The 15,342-nt window shown below is 39.7% G+C and overlaps 1 protein-coding gene across 6 annotated transcripts in view; it reads left to right on the top strand.

Annotated features, from left to right (window-relative positions):
- The window catches only part of TMEM131 (transmembrane protein 131), a 191,104-nt gene that overhangs the window by 134,896 nt on the left and 40,866 nt on the right, over positions 1–15,342 (top strand). For all 6 annotated transcript variants that reach the window (XM_047781503.1, XM_047781501.1, XM_047781502.1 and 3 more), the window contains 12 exons: positions 3,524–3,632; positions 4,446–4,599; positions 4,692–4,862; positions 5,906–6,016; positions 6,109–6,243; positions 9,147–9,251; positions 10,513–10,599; positions 12,337–12,489; positions 12,589–12,664; positions 12,816–12,933; positions 14,986–15,124; positions 15,218–15,327. In XM_047781503.1, the coding sequence (XP_047637459.1) occupies positions 3,524–3,632; positions 4,446–4,599; positions 4,692–4,862; positions 5,906–6,016; positions 6,109–6,243; positions 9,147–9,251; positions 10,513–10,599; positions 12,337–12,489; positions 12,589–12,664; positions 12,816–12,933; positions 14,986–15,124; positions 15,218–15,327 (1,468 nt within the window). The remainder of the gene's footprint in view (positions 1–3,523; positions 3,633–4,445; positions 4,600–4,691; positions 4,863–5,905; positions 6,017–6,108; positions 6,244–9,146; positions 9,252–10,512; positions 10,600–12,336; positions 12,490–12,588; positions 12,665–12,815; positions 12,934–14,985; positions 15,125–15,217; positions 15,328–15,342) is intronic.

The raw sequence follows: 15,342 nt of genomic DNA on the forward strand, positions 1-15,342 counted from the left end.
CTGTCATGAATTCTTATTTGATTGTTTCATAAAAGACAGTATTATAACTTAATAAACCTAAGTTAGTATTAGCAAATATATTAGGATTGTAAAAAGTTTTGTAATCAGGGCTCTTTCACATATATACCTGTTATGCTTAGCTTTAATTATGAAGTCATTAATTTTTGTGATTGAGTGAATACATATTTGAATTTCAGAAGCATTTTTTAACTTAAGAGTAGAAATAAACTATTTCCTGTAACATTTCCATATATTGGCTTGTATAAACAAGACAGTCCTACCCAAACTAAAATAACAGCCTTTGTGATAGAATTGTCAAGGTAAATAATTACTATTTCAAACATATATATTGCATATTTTGGCATTTGAAATATTTACCCAGACTGTAAAATGTTTTTATTCAATTTTGCCCACTTTACTGGAACATTTACTAAATTTTCTGTCATAGATTTTTTAAAATAGTGACTTAATGGCTATCTAACTGAATACATAATTAAATTTAATGAAAGCTTGAAACTCCAAATGGGACTTTTGTCATAAGGGCTCATCCATTGAGGAGCCCTGAAACTTAAACTTTGGCTTCATGATAAGACCGTCTTTGCACGTAGTCCACATTTCACAACTAAGCTTCTCCTCAGAAGAACGCATTCAGGCATGGAGTGACCTGCTGCGTGCAGTGCAGCGTGTGTGAGGGCATCGGTGCACACTCCACGCAAGTGGAGCGTCTGGGGAACATCTGGAATGATGGCCGGGCTGGCTGCCAGCACAGTGTGTCATCCAGTGAGCTCAGGGAAGACTCTTAAATCAAGATTCAGTACATGGCATACTTTCATAATCCAGCTGTCAGGAAACAACCAGTATTGTAGAAGGTTTGATGGCACAGATATTCCCCAACATGTGACACGTCTTCCGTGTCGGTAAGATGCCACAGTCCTGATCACCAGCCTCGGAGTCAGTATCAGCAGGTACATTCTCTGCCCTCTCTGAGAAAGGGAGTGAGTGACCAGCGATGATTTCTGACCCCAAGAACAAAATGTAGGACCCACCCTTCTGATAAGCCCAGGAGTCTCGGGTGCACGCGGAGTCAGCCCACTGTGTGCTTCCCCTCCCCCACTCTGCTTCGGCTCCTGCCCTGACCCCCAGTGACTATTTCCACTGAGATAAATGAGTGTCAGTAATGGTGGTTCTCCTGAGATCATAGACTCTAACATAGTGTTTCTTAAAGAAATGAAGGAAAATTTAATACACAGTCAAGGGAAGCTCTTTTAAAGCAAGTGCTGCATTTCTAAATGTGGCTTTTATCATCGTGGGAAAAACCCTCCACCTTCCATCTCCCACCTCTTCCTCCACCACCACCCCAGGTCTCAATGCAAAAACACCGCTGAGGTTGCTATGAAAATCAGGCAGGAAGTGCATGTTTCACCTAACTTTTAAGATTTTCATAATGCACTGTGATTATTAACTCTCAGCCTGCACTTTCTCAGCAAGCATCTGTCTCATCAAACCGGGATTCTTTATGATTTTTAACTGAAGTTTCTTGAGGTTTTTGACCACTTATTTGTGAAAATGTAACTTGATAAGTTACTATGAAATGCCTAAATTCTGGCCCTTGATGTCAGCCTCATGTCAGAATAAACAGTGACAAAATTAAAGCATCCAGAAATGGCTCTGCAGTACGCTGAAAGGAACGAAGCTTAATGGGAGTTTTAAAAATCTGAATCCACACCGACTGTACATACTAGATGTCATACCATTTTTTGGTTCTTTTTTGTGTGTGCCAAAGTTGGATAACACACATTTGCAGAACTTACATATAAATTCTTCTCCTAAGTGGCAGAGCTCCTGAAGTACTTTAAAGGGGATAAACAGCTTCTTGATTTGCTTTGAAAGGAACATCGAATGGGTAACCCAGATTGGATCCAGCTGAATCTGTCTCTGTAATTCCAGATGGGATTATTCAGAAGTGCTACAAAGCTTCAAGGTTTTACTTCATCTGTGAGGATAGTATGATGGCAGGGAGGGTGTGTGTCTCTTCTTACACTGTGAGTTAGGGTTGGCTGATAGAAGAAGTCAGAGCTCCTATTTTTTTTTTTTTTTTTGGTCTTCTTTTAGGGCCGTATCCGCAGCATATGGAAGTTCCCAGGCTAGGGGTCGAATCGGAATTGCAGCTGCCAATCTACACCACAGCCACAGCAACACGAGGTCCAAGCCATGTCTGCGACCTACATCACAGCTCATGGCAGTGCTGGATCTATAACCCACTGAGCAAAGCCATGAATCCAACCCACATCCTCATGGTCACTAGTCCAGTTTATTACTGCTGAGCCATAACAAGAACTCCCCAGAGCTCCTCACTCTTGACATTTCTTTCCCCAAGCTACTTTAGTGGTATTCAGAGCAAGACTCTGGCCACACAAGGAATATTATTTCTGTTGTTGTTGTTGTTGTTGTTGCTATTTCTTGGGCCGCTCCCTCGGCATATGGAGGTTCCCAGGCTAGGGGTTGAATCGGAGCTGTAGCCACCGGCCTATGCCAGAGCCACAGCAACGCAGGATCCGAGCCGCGTCTGCAACCTACACCACAGCTCACGGCAACGCCGATCGTTAACCCATTGAGCAAGGCCAGGGACCGAACCCGCAACCTCATGGTTCCTAGTTGGCTTCGTTAACCACTGCGCCACGACGGGAACTCCTATTATTTCTTAATATAGCTGTAAACCAGCAGTTCTCAGTGGGGTGGGGGTAGGGGTCAGTTTTGCCTCCCAGGGGACTCTTGGCAATGTCTGCAGACACTTTTGGTTGTCACAGCTGATATCTAGCAAGTAGAGGCTCAGGATGCTGCTAAATATCCTGCAGTGCACAGGACAGCCACCCCACCCCCAACAAAGAATTTACCTGGCCTAAAATACTAATAGGGGCAGAGTTGAGAAATGTCCCTGTAAGTGACGCCAAAGCTTATGACTCTAGAGAAGTAGCTCAGATCCAGTGTTTTTCCTCCTGAATTGTGTTTACTTGCTAATTCCTTATCTCTTTATCTCGAAACAGGATAATTAAAATATCTTTTCATTTTTGTATGAAAACTGTAGTGATTGACTTAAAATATTGTAAGGTATTCTGTGTGCCAAGTTGAAAGCACAATTTTCTTTTAAAGATTTTGGCAGTTCTAGAGTTCCCGTCATGGCTCAGTGGTTAACGAAGCTGACTAGGAACCATGAGGTTGCGGGTTCGGTTCCTGGCCTTGCTCAGTGGGTTAAGGATCCAGCATTGCCATAAGCTGTGGTGTAGATCGCAGACGCGGCTCAGATCCCATGTTGCTGTGGCTCTGGTGTAGGCTGGCGGCTGCAGCTTCAATTCAACCCCTAGCCTGGGAACCTCCATATGCCACGGGAGCAGCCCAAGAAATGGCAAAAAGACAAAAAATAAAATAAGGATTTTGGCAGTTCACACAAAGTCACTCTCATACTCCTCTCTATAAACTCTTTGGTGGCAAAAAGTGACAGGTTATTTTTTATGCTTCCTTTCAGCATCAAAGGCAAAAAAACCATCTCAGTTTTCTGGGAAAATAACTGTTAAAGCAAAAGAGAAGAGTTATTCTAAACTTGAAATACCGTATCAGGCAGAGGTTTTAGATGGGTGAGTTTCTCTTTTAAAATAAACTTTATAACTTTTTACTAATCAGTAAATTCTGTTTTCCAAATAATTAAGTTTCCAACTTAACAAAAGGAGTAGCCAAATTCACATCAACTTCATGAAATTAGTGTTGAAAAGAACAACTTCAATTATAAAGAAATCTGCTGTTTTTTGGGTTTTTTTTAAGGAAAAGGTAAATGGGAGGTTATGATTTGGGCTTAAATGAAGTCTTAATGATTCCATAGTACATTTTGGATTTTTAAATCATTTGAGCCATTTCCTTTCTGTAATTCCTTTTGTAACATTCAAGTGTCTGGTTTGTTATTAATGTATACCATTACCTGAAACAAATCATTATGTCCTTTATAATAAACTCATTAAACAGCACTCTGGAATTATAGCTTTTTATACATGGGCAATAATATATTAGGTAGTTCATTTTCTAATTATATTTTAACCAATAATAGTTTAATATCCAACTTGGTAGGGACTCATTTTAACAAAGCTAGTTACAACCGAATGATACACTTTTTTTTTTTCTGAGTAGCTTGAAAACCTTTTTGTTAATACACTCTTGATTTTAATTGTTTGGTTACATATAATGCATAATGAATAGTTCTTGATTTTACACCTCAGTAATTTGCAAGCTAAATTTTAATTTAAATCATGTGGACCATCACTAAAATATTCAGTTTTAATTCTCTAATAACAGTCCTTAATACTAAATGTAAAATATTACTCGCAGCAAAAGAACTTGGATTTTAAATTAACACGTGGAAATAAAAATGATTTATTTTGTTTTTGTTTTTCAAATAGTTATTTGGGATTTGATCACGCTGCAACATTATTTCATATCCGAGACAGTCCTGCTGATCCTGTGGAAAGGCCAATTTACCTTACTAACACTTTCAGTTTTGCGATCCTCATTCATGATGTGTTGCTACCAGAAGAAGCCAAAACAATGTTTAAAGTATGTCTGGGAACCCTCATACTTTTAATTGTACTCATCTACCAACCAAATGATGCTGACACACTGTTTTTTTCTCTCCCATCACTTCCTAGGTTCACAACTTCAGCAAACCAGTCTTAATTCTTCCAAATGAATCAGGATACATTTTTACTCTGCTTTTTATGCCATCCACATCATCCATGCACATAGATAATAATATTTTACTTATTACCAATGCCTCCAAGTTTAATTTACCTGTACGGGTATATACAGGCTTTTTAGACGTAAGTATGTCCACCTTTAAAATTTAAACTCCCTATGCAGCTTTAGCGTTTTCGCTTATTATTAGACAGTCCTGATGCACACAGTTAAATTTGCTGTTTTCTGTGCTTTACAAGTTGTTCTGATTCCTCCCTCGTCAGTACTTAGAAGATTTTCACCCTTTCCGGCAGCCGTTCTCCTCATGATACAGTTGCATCTTCCAGTTAACAGCCTCTCTTTAGGCCTTTTCCACAGTCTACTTTCTCAACTGTTACAGTCATGGGGAAGCTAACAACACACTAAATTGAAGAAAGATAAGAAGCAGGGGGAAAAAAATACCACAGGGAGGGCGAAGGGGGGAATTAGGTAGGAAAGAGGTGACCAGAACCAGGAATTATGAGAATGAAGAAAAGAACCAGATAGTAAAGAGGAAAGTAGGTGGGAAAGACAGGGTTGGAAAAGGAATCTAAATGCAGCACAAAGGGAAATCCAGGTCTTTCTCATACAAACAATAAAGCAGGAAAAAGAAAATCCAAACAAAACTATCCTGGGAGTAATCAATGAAAGAAGTTTAGATAAGAAAACTGATGGGGAAAATGTAAAAAAATGAAAAGAAAGTGGAAACATGGAAATGTAGTTCTCCAAAAAGCTAGAATCAGTAAGAATTTTAGAACTGGAGGAACCTTCAGTATTAAACTGCTCCTTCCTTATTTCTTTTGCTTAAATGATTCATAATCAGTAGCTACTTTCATGAAGATGTGATGTTCGCTGAGACCCAGGACTTTTTGCCTAATTCCTTCCACTTAACCTCTCCTAGTATTTTAGCTTCCTGCTGCTTTTGTGCCTTCAGGAGGGATGTAGCTGTTCAGTAAAGGCCATGAGCGTTTTCATTTCTGATTACTCAAAATTTATTTCCATGTACAAAGTTCTTAATTATATATTATACATATGTGTATTTACATTAAGTATAGGAACTTCAGTATATCTTAGTAGTTACTTTTTTTGATAACATCCTCTTACATAAGTGTGATTTTACATTTAATCTAGTTCTTTTTTATCTTTCCAGTACTTTGTATTACCCCCCAAAATAGAAGAACGTTTCATAGATTTTGGCATACTGAGTGCTACAGAAGCAAGTACTATTTTATTTGCAATTATAAACAGCAATCCAATTGAGGTAAAAAAAAAATCTGTTTTTTATTCTAAATCACCTTTAGAGATCTTTGCTAGTGCTGCAATAATCACTTTTATATCTTTCTCCTTTTTAAGTTGGCTATAAAAAGTTGGCATATCATAGGAGATGGTTTATCCATAGAACTCATAGCTACTGAAAGAGGCAACAGAACTACAATAATCTCAAGCCTTCCAGAGTTAGAAAAATCCTCCTTATCAGACCAGTCATCAGTAAGTAAACTTTGCTATTGTTTCCTTAAACTTATGTGTATGTGCAAACCTCAAATAGAAGACTATTGCTCATAAGATTTTTATGGGATTTGTCATAGCATTGGCTGTTTGATGTTGCAAAGACCTTATAGGTAACCTGCCTCGGCTCCCTCCTTGTATGATGAGAACACATGAAACCCAAGGGGTTAAGATGGAACACAAGTGTCAATCCAGAGGAAATTCCCATAGGTACTGAACTAATCCTGTGTGCACTGGATTCAGGAGGCAGAAGAGAGAGCCCTGCACGTTAGTGCAAAGTGTTTTCTACCAGTATTGGTATCCTGGAGTATTTCTGGTCAGGTCTCTGTACTGATTAGGAGAAAGTATCAACAAGGTGAACATCATTTGTTTGATCCCTGGGTAGATCTCCCCATGTACTTTTACTTGGTCTTCTGTACAGTTAGTCATAAAAGGGCATGAAACAGGAGCAAATGAATACTTCAGTCTAAGCCCTCACATTACTGACAAGGGAACTTGGAGTTGATACCCCTTGGGGCAGAATTAGTACAATCACCTTATGTGACTTTGAAGGAACATAACTGCAGGTTAGGATAGAACTTCTTGGGGCAGTTTTATAAAAGGTAAAGCACATGTCCTTATGCACAGAGATTATTGACAGATATGCCTCCATGGAATGTCATAGGTCATAAGTGATTGAAGCATTTTTTGCTGGAAGGATCCCCCAAACAGTTTTTTTTTTGGAGAGCAGTTTAATAATATAATAACATCTCCTGGGAATTCTTCCCATGGAAGTAAAAAAATATAAAGAGCAAAAAGCTGTGAGAGTGCAATATGTGTGGATAGCATTATTATAAATAATTCTAAATAACTGGAACAGCTAAATGCATGAAGTCATGATTTTATGATTGAATGTTGCAGCAAATAAATTGTGAATATGATTGTAGAAACTTGGAAAAGGGTTTATGAAAAAGTGGGAAACAGTAAATAATGTTATTTAATATTTAATTGCAATATTCTAATTGTATTTGTGCAGCATTCAAGTTACATAATCAGATACTGTGGTAGATATATGGGTGTTCACATTTTTAATAATTTATAATTTTTTAATTTGATACATAAGTAAAGCCTTCTTTTAAAACATAAAAAGAGAGAGAAATGCCCCAGAGAAGTAATACCTGTCAGTGCAACTGAGATTTTATTTTTAATACAACTAGAATACTGGAAACAGATTATAATGATAATATAATGAGATAATAACGAGACCAGCTATTAATGTGTTCCTTTTGACAGTGAAGTTGGAGTAATAATCCCAGATGGTTGAATTACAATTTTTTTCTTTTTTTGGTTTTTGGTTTGGTTTTTTTGTTTCTTTGTTTTTGTTTTTTCTGCTTTTTAGGGCTGCACCTGTGGCATATGGAAGTTGCCTCATGGATCCTGTCCAGTTTGTAACCCACTGAGCCACAAGGGTTCCTGAATTATACTTCATTTTTATTTATTTTTTATTTATTTTTTGCTTTTAGGGCCACACCCGTGGCATATGGAAGTTTCCAGGCTAGGTTGGGGTCAAATTGGAGCCATAGCAACTAGGGATCTGAGCCGCATCTGCGACCTACACCACAGCTCATGGCAACACTGGATCCTTAACCCACTGATCAAGGCCAGGGATCGAACCCGCAACTTCATGGATACTAGTCAGATTCATTTCTGCTGCACCACAACAGGAACTCCCTGAATTATAGTTTTTAATAAGACATTATAAATTAATCATTTCAGGACTCTGGATTATTACCTAGTACTGAATAAGTGTTAACACTTATTTAAAATTGAGAGGTCCAGTCAGTAACATAGAGCCTGCTTGACAATTTGGGGTTATAGAATTAGCTCTTATGCAAAACTATATAAATATAAAAATAGGGGACAGAAAGTTGAGATCAATGTTATGAACCTTTAAAACAGAAAATTGTAATGAGTTGCAAGCTTCTAAATAGCAACTCCACAAAAATGTGGGGTTTTCTTTTTTTTAGTTTGTCATGCCTAAACTTCAACTGTTTTCCAAAAAGCCAAACCTGTGAACTAAATTAGCATCCTTTTCCTTATGCAACACACATTGTCAACAACTCTCTCTGCTCTTCAGACATGTGGTCTGATTTGGGTGGTTAGAGTCGTGAGGAAACATTAGAATTACACCAAACCAACATGGAAATGCTTCTAAAAAGGGAAAAGTGTGTTTGGTATATGAAGGTCTGTTAATTTGAAGCGAATGGGAATTTTAGGTAAAATTACTAGTACCTAAAATGAATTCACAAAATGAATTTCATGGTTTTTGAAAATTTCACGATTGAAAAGATTAATTGCCAGAAACAGCAAATAGCCTGAGAAAACAAATAATATACATGTTCTTTCTTTCAAATTTGTATTGCTTAACTCTTCCTTCCTTTCATGATTTTTGATGTTTTTATATGACCCAGTGTCAGTTGCTCTGAAGACATGATGATTAACATGACAGCATTAAATTCAGAACTTGAAGCAGAACCCACTTTGTACATACTTATAGCCAAAGGGTTAGTAGAAGGCTGGGTCCCTCTGCTCCAACCCTCACCCCCTTTGATCACGCAGGTACGCGGTGGGGTGTCAGGAGTGCATGATTCCCCAGCTTAGCAGCTGGGAGTTGACTCTTCCTCAGGAAACTAGCTTTCTCAGTGACCCATGGAACAAGAATGTAAACATCCAGGAATGGGCATTATTTTGAGATACTTGTATGTGATGATAGGATAATTCCGTGTCACATTAGTGTAGGTTAAGTGTTGAAGTCAGTTTATCTCTGTACCCTTCTTTTCTGTGGCAATAAAAAACTTCAGCTATCAAAGTTAGTGAATGATGTCATTTCTACTGCTTGCTTACAGGTTATATTAGCTTCCGGCTACTTTGCAGTGTTTAGAGTCAAACTTACTGCAAAAAACCTGGAAGGTATTCATGATGGAGCCATACAGATCACAACAGACTACGAGGTAAGGACTTGATGAGAATTCAGGTCAATGGAGTTTTCTGAAAAATTCAGTCCTCTTTTGTTTTTATAGAAACAGAGAACTGTTTACTCAGAAAGTTACGGTTTATCATTTTCACACCTTAAAAACTAAGCTTTTGAGAATAGGTAACACAATATTGGTGTTCGTTAACATGATTTTCTGATAAAACCCAAATCTCTTAGCTACAAACAACTTCAGAAAAGCGTGTTTGGCACATTGAGAGTTGCCGTTAGAAACCTGCTTGCAGGTGGGTAGAGTGTTGCACAGACCCCAGCTCCTGGGATGGACGCCTCTCTCTGCAGCCGTAAATAGCCTTCTTGCAATGTCTCCAACAAGGAGTCAGGAAAGCCCACCTCAACTTGAGATCTCGGGATTCTACTCACATGAGTCATTCCAATCAAGGAACAAAGTGAAAATCATTGAGCTTTTCAAACATTCTTTGTGGGGTTTGACATGTTGCATTCAACGAGATTTCGAAAGGATCTATTTCTGCCAAACCCAAGTATTATGATTTATTATTTCAGGGATCTTTGGGAAGTTGAGCATAGCTAAAGTCAACAAGTTGTGACCCTTGTTCTCCTACCTGTTTTCAGTACCTACAGCCCCCCATATGGAAGAAAACTAAGTCAGAAAACAGAATTGGTCAGTTAATAACAAAAGATTTGTCAGATCATGCCAGGTTAATTACCTCCTAAGTGAGAAATCCCTGCTTAATGTTTGTCACTCTTGAGAGAAATAAATGCATTTCATGTCTTAGAGAAGTATCTTTGTGAGTTGCCTATAGAGTGTGAGTTGAAATTCAGAATCTAGAATCTAGATTGACATTAATTTATTGCTATGTACAAAGAGAGAGCTATGTGATTTTAGAAAATGCTGGATTTTTCAGACATTGTTTTAGGAGTACAATCTGACTTGCCTTTTTAAATTTTAATCTACAAAGTAACCTGTATTACGAAAAATCTGTGCATCATTTCCTCCCCATTGTTTGGTCTTGTTTATCATATTATCAGTGCATCACAGAGAAGTACATGGAAACTTACTATATTTCAGTGTATTTTACGCAGTGCATGGAAAGATTAAGCAGTATCTCTGGGTGATTTTAATTTTGCTTATGAGTTGGTTAATGCTAATATAAGTCCAAATATTAGTTGTTTTAATCCCCCCAAATAATGCAATAACCTATCAAGGTCAATCTCAGACGTTAACACTTATTTCTCTGTGGTTTTTCTTCTTCCCTCTTCAGATCCTAACGATACCCGTGAAGGCTGTGATCGCAGTGGGTTCTCTGACTTGCTTCCCAAAGCATATGGTTCTTCCACCTTCCTTTCCAGTAAGCCAGTTAATTTGTAGACTTCTTCATCCTGGTTTTTTCTTTGCCTTTCCCTCTACTTTCCTAGAATTCAACAGTAAAACCAGTAATTCTTTATTAATCACGTTATAAGTAAGGTAAGACATGGTACCAACTTCCTTAGGAGACATAAGAGGAATAAGGAGTCCCTTCCTTCTGTACAGCACAGGGAGCCACATCCAGTCTCGTCGGATAGACCATAATAGAAGAAAGGGAATGTATAACTGTATTGATGAGTCTCTTTGCTGTGCTTTAGAAATTGGCACAACATTGTAAATCAACTATAATTTTGTTTAAAGAAAGAGTCCCTCCTCTCAAAAAGTTTTCAATCTAGAATGAGAAATGAGCCCATGATTCATAGCCATAAAGCAGGACGTAGAAATGGCTCTACGAGATGTAAAAATAAGGTGCAGTGAAGAAAATACAGACCTAACTGATGAAGGTGCCATGTGAATTGGCTTGAATTTCTTCTGGCAGGAAAACATGACGGATGGCAAGAATTGCATTCAGGGCCTAGGGAACAACCTGAGTAAAGACAGAGGTGGAGTTACCTGGTGGCCTAGTGGTTAAGGATCCGCTATCGTTCTCATTGTTGTGGCGTGGATTCTGTCCCTGACCTGGGAACTTTCTCATGCCACAGACGCAGCCAAAAAAAAAAAAAAAAAAGCACGGTCCGAGATGAGATGGCTGTAGGCAGTGGTGAGTTGCCCAGTTTTATAAGAAGACTGGGAGGTTTCAAGAGAGAAGATGGAACAGTACCTTGGAATGATAGCATGAAAGAAACTAAATGCCACTTAAGTCCATGAAAATCTAAAGTTTTGAACCGAGGCTGGACATCTTGAGAGCTGAGCCTTAGAGACTGGCTCTCTGGCAGAAGTAGTCGGGATGCGACAGTAGAATGCCTGGGGGCCAATCCAGAGCCTCGGGCCAGAGTCCACAGGGAGGTTTGAGCTTAGGGTGTTGGCAGAGGCAGTAAATCCCTCTCATACCTCCACGCCTTTGCTGCTAGTCTGCCCTGAATGCCCATCCTCCTCTCCTGCCCTCAAGAACTCCTACACATCTTTCAAGATCCAATTCCATTGTCATCTCCTCTCTGAAGATTTCTTGACTCCATTAGACAGTACTAGTTGTTTCATGTGTGCTCCAGAAATGATTTGCAATTACCTCCTGCAGCAAGCCTCCCATTGTGCTATAAATACTACCTTATTAAGTGGTCTCCCCAACAAGACTCTGAGATCTGGTGGGAAAGGATGGAGCCTCTTTACCCCTTGTAGCAGGTGTGTAAATAAGGGTGAATGAGCAAAATGATGAAAAAGAGAATGCTCAAGAGACATTTCAGATGAATTGTTTGATCTGTGCTTAAATATCCTGAGGCTGTCATACTAATTGAGGCAGGTATGGGTAGGCAGGTAGATAGAAGACTCAAAAATATGACTTGGCAATTGGAGAACAAGGAGAAAAGAAACAGGAAAGCCAGCCTTTGCAGAAAAATGATGCAGTCACTTTAGGGCACATTGGGGCAGATGGCAATGTCTCTTAATCAGACACAATGTCTTTGTAATCAGGGGACTCTGATTACAAATTTAGAAATTGTCAGCTTTTGAAAATTCTGAATGTCCTTTGAGCTTCAGTTTCCTAGAAATAGTCTATCAGCTCTACAGTGTGTGCTTTTAAGAAAATCCAGCCATTTATAAATGTTGGTTTGTTTTCTTCTTTCAGGGGAAAGTAGTTCATCAGAGTTTAAACGTTATGAATTCCTTCTCACAGAAGGTAAAGATACAGCAGATACGATCTTTGTCAGAAGATGTGCGATTTTACTACAAACGATTACGGGGCAATAAGGAAGACTTGGAGCCAGGAAAAAAGTCAAAGGTTTGAAAATGTCACGTTTGAGAATTCCCATCCACGAGTATGTGTTCCCTGTGACCGTCTCTGGGTTCGGCGTTCACGGTTCTCCTTGCCTCTTTGTAGATTGCGAACATTTATTTTGATCCTGGACTGCAGTGTGGGGATCATTGCTATGTTGGCTTGCCTTTTCTCTCCAAATGTAAGTCGTCATGCTGTTCTTGCCCAGGCCCTTCCTTCATGCCCTCCCCAAAATACCCGGCGCCGAATAGCCGCCACTTTTAAAGTCCATCCCTGCCGCTTGATGCCACGGAAATCATTTGAAGGGCTGAGCATGTTTCTCCTTGTTCTAGCTGAGCCCAAAGTCCAGCCTGGCGTCGCCATGCAGGAGGATACCTGGGATGCGGACTGGGACCTGCACCAGAGCCTGTTCAAAGGGTGGATGGGAATAAAGGAAAACTCAGGTCACAGGTGAGTGGTTTTGCTGTATTTAAGTATCTTCGCCATCTTTACCAGTTGGAAACGTGACTTTCTAAAGTTTATCTTATATTTAGTTATTTTACTTCTCTGTAGCTAAGAACATTTGCCCAGTTTTTAGAAAATTACAATGAGGCATCTGGAATTATTTCTCAGAAGTATAGGAGCTCTTGCTGTGGCACAACAGAATCAGCAGCATCCACAGAGACACAGGTTCGATCCTCAGCCTGCACAGTGGGTTAAGGATCCAGTGTTACCCCAGCTGTGGCTTAGGTCATAACTGCAGCTCTGATCTGATCCCTGGCCTGGGAACTCCATATGCCTCGGGGTGGCCAAAAAAAAAAGGACTGGGGAAAAAAAAAAGTATGCACACTACCATTTTTGTTTTTTTCCCCAGTGTTCTAGATGCTTAAAGTCACAGAGACTCTGTGATGTTGTCCTTATGTAGGGTGACCTCAGTGTTTACCTTGGACACAGTCATCTGCATAGAAGGTTTCTACCCCCCACTGACTTCAGTTAAAGGCAAGACAGACACTTTGTAGGTAGAACCTCACAGTAGGAGCACCTCTGTTCCTCCCTTTCAAGTGCTGAGCCCTTAGGGGTGCACGGGACCTAGGTCACGTGGGCTCAGCCGTATGTCTGAGCCATATGTCTCTGGCAGGTAGAAAATGTTCCAGTGACAAATCAGTAACCGCACCTGGGTTTCAAAAGAAATTTGATCTTGCTATGTGTTTCAGAAGAGAACTTGGCTAGAATGATAATGTGACCACTGATGAAAACTGTTCTTCTCCATTGGCTAATTTGAAATGTATTTGTCAGTATCATCAAGATATTCCAGTTTATAGTACTATAAAATTTTCAAGCCATTAACAAGAAAATCTGCAGTTTTCTGTTTATCTGAACTGTATGTGGTGAGAGGTTTTCTTCAGGCAAAAGAGTTACAGTTTAATTTTAAGATGGTTAAAATTAGTAAAAAGAGACTTCTATGAGCTCCCTAAGAGAACACTAATTAAAACACTCCTTGGTCCTCGCCATCTCCATAGTGGACCTTGGGACATCGTAATGTACAAGTAGTCTCCAAATTTTTACATCTAGCTCTGAGTAAATAACGTGTCGCGCTGCCCTGGGCTCACCTGCCAAGGAACCTCTTGACCTCCCACCCATCAAAACCCCTGCCTTCCTCTCTGCGGGCTTAGCACCCACTGCCCAAGACCCAGGCTCCCTGCCTGCCCTCTGCCTCCATGTCCCCATTGCACAGGGAATGTGGCATTCTCCCTGCATGGCCTTTGTGTCACCTTGTCAGTGTGCCTGTTCCAGAGAATTTGCTACTGGCTTATCACACCAGTGCTCTCACCAGTGTTAGCACAGCACAATACAGCAGTGCACTGGGATAACACAAGTCTCAGTATTTGGGCCTGGGGACCTCAGCCCCATTTATAATACTGTTTCCTTAGGGCGTGTGTTGAGTTCCAAACAGCTGGCTTATAAACTCTCATAAGTGGGGAAATATTCAAATGAGGTCCTGAATATTGCTTTTAGATTTATATATATCTACATAAGACCTTATATGTATCACTACTTCAGCTGGCATCTTCATTACATACCAGGGTTTGTTTTGTGTTTTATCTCAAATCGGAAAAGAGCCACATGCCAAGCAGCACACTGCCTTCTCATTAGTTCTGCTGAAAATATTTGCTGCTCTTGGTGTCTGGATCTTTCCACCAAACATGCCAGACACTTTAAGTGCCCATAATGTCATGATACCTGCATATACCTGCACCTGCCTTTCTCTTATATATTCAATTTGGAAACAGTACAGCTGATTAGCTACAGACACTTTGGCAGCTCTTTGTGCCTAGAGACATCTTCATTCCTGTCTCTATGAAAAAGCACAGTAAAATATTAGGGCAAATAAGCCTGTGTTTATTCAAGGCCAGAATAAAATTTCTCAGGTACACGGGTCCAATAGAGTTTCCTGTATTCAGAAAACTCAAATATTTGATTTTGATACCGTGACTTATGAATTGCTGTTTTTTCCCCTGCTAGACTGAACGCTGTATTTGAAGTAAATACAGACCTTCAGAAAAACATCCTATCGAAAATCACTGCTGAGCTCTCCTGGCCATCGCTCCTCAGCTCACCCCGGCTCGTGAGGTTTCCGCTCACTAATACAAACTGCTCCTCAGTAAGTCCTCAGAGCAATGGTGGTTCTGGGGAGATACCTGATAGGTTATAACTGAGGAAGTCCTTCACTTACTGTGTCTTTACTTTGTTTAAGGAAGAAGAGATTACTTTAGAAAATCCTGCAGATGTTCCTGTCTACATTCAGTGTATTCCTCTGGCTTTATATTCCAACCCTTCCATCTTTGTAGATAAGTTAATATCAAGGTATGCATTGTTTAG

This window comes from Phacochoerus africanus, chromosome 5 (genome assembly GCF_016906955.1).
Source record: "Phacochoerus africanus isolate WHEZ1 chromosome 5, ROS_Pafr_v1, whole genome shotgun sequence".
Lineage (NCBI taxonomy): Eukaryota > Metazoa > Chordata > Mammalia > Artiodactyla > Suidae > Phacochoerus > Phacochoerus africanus.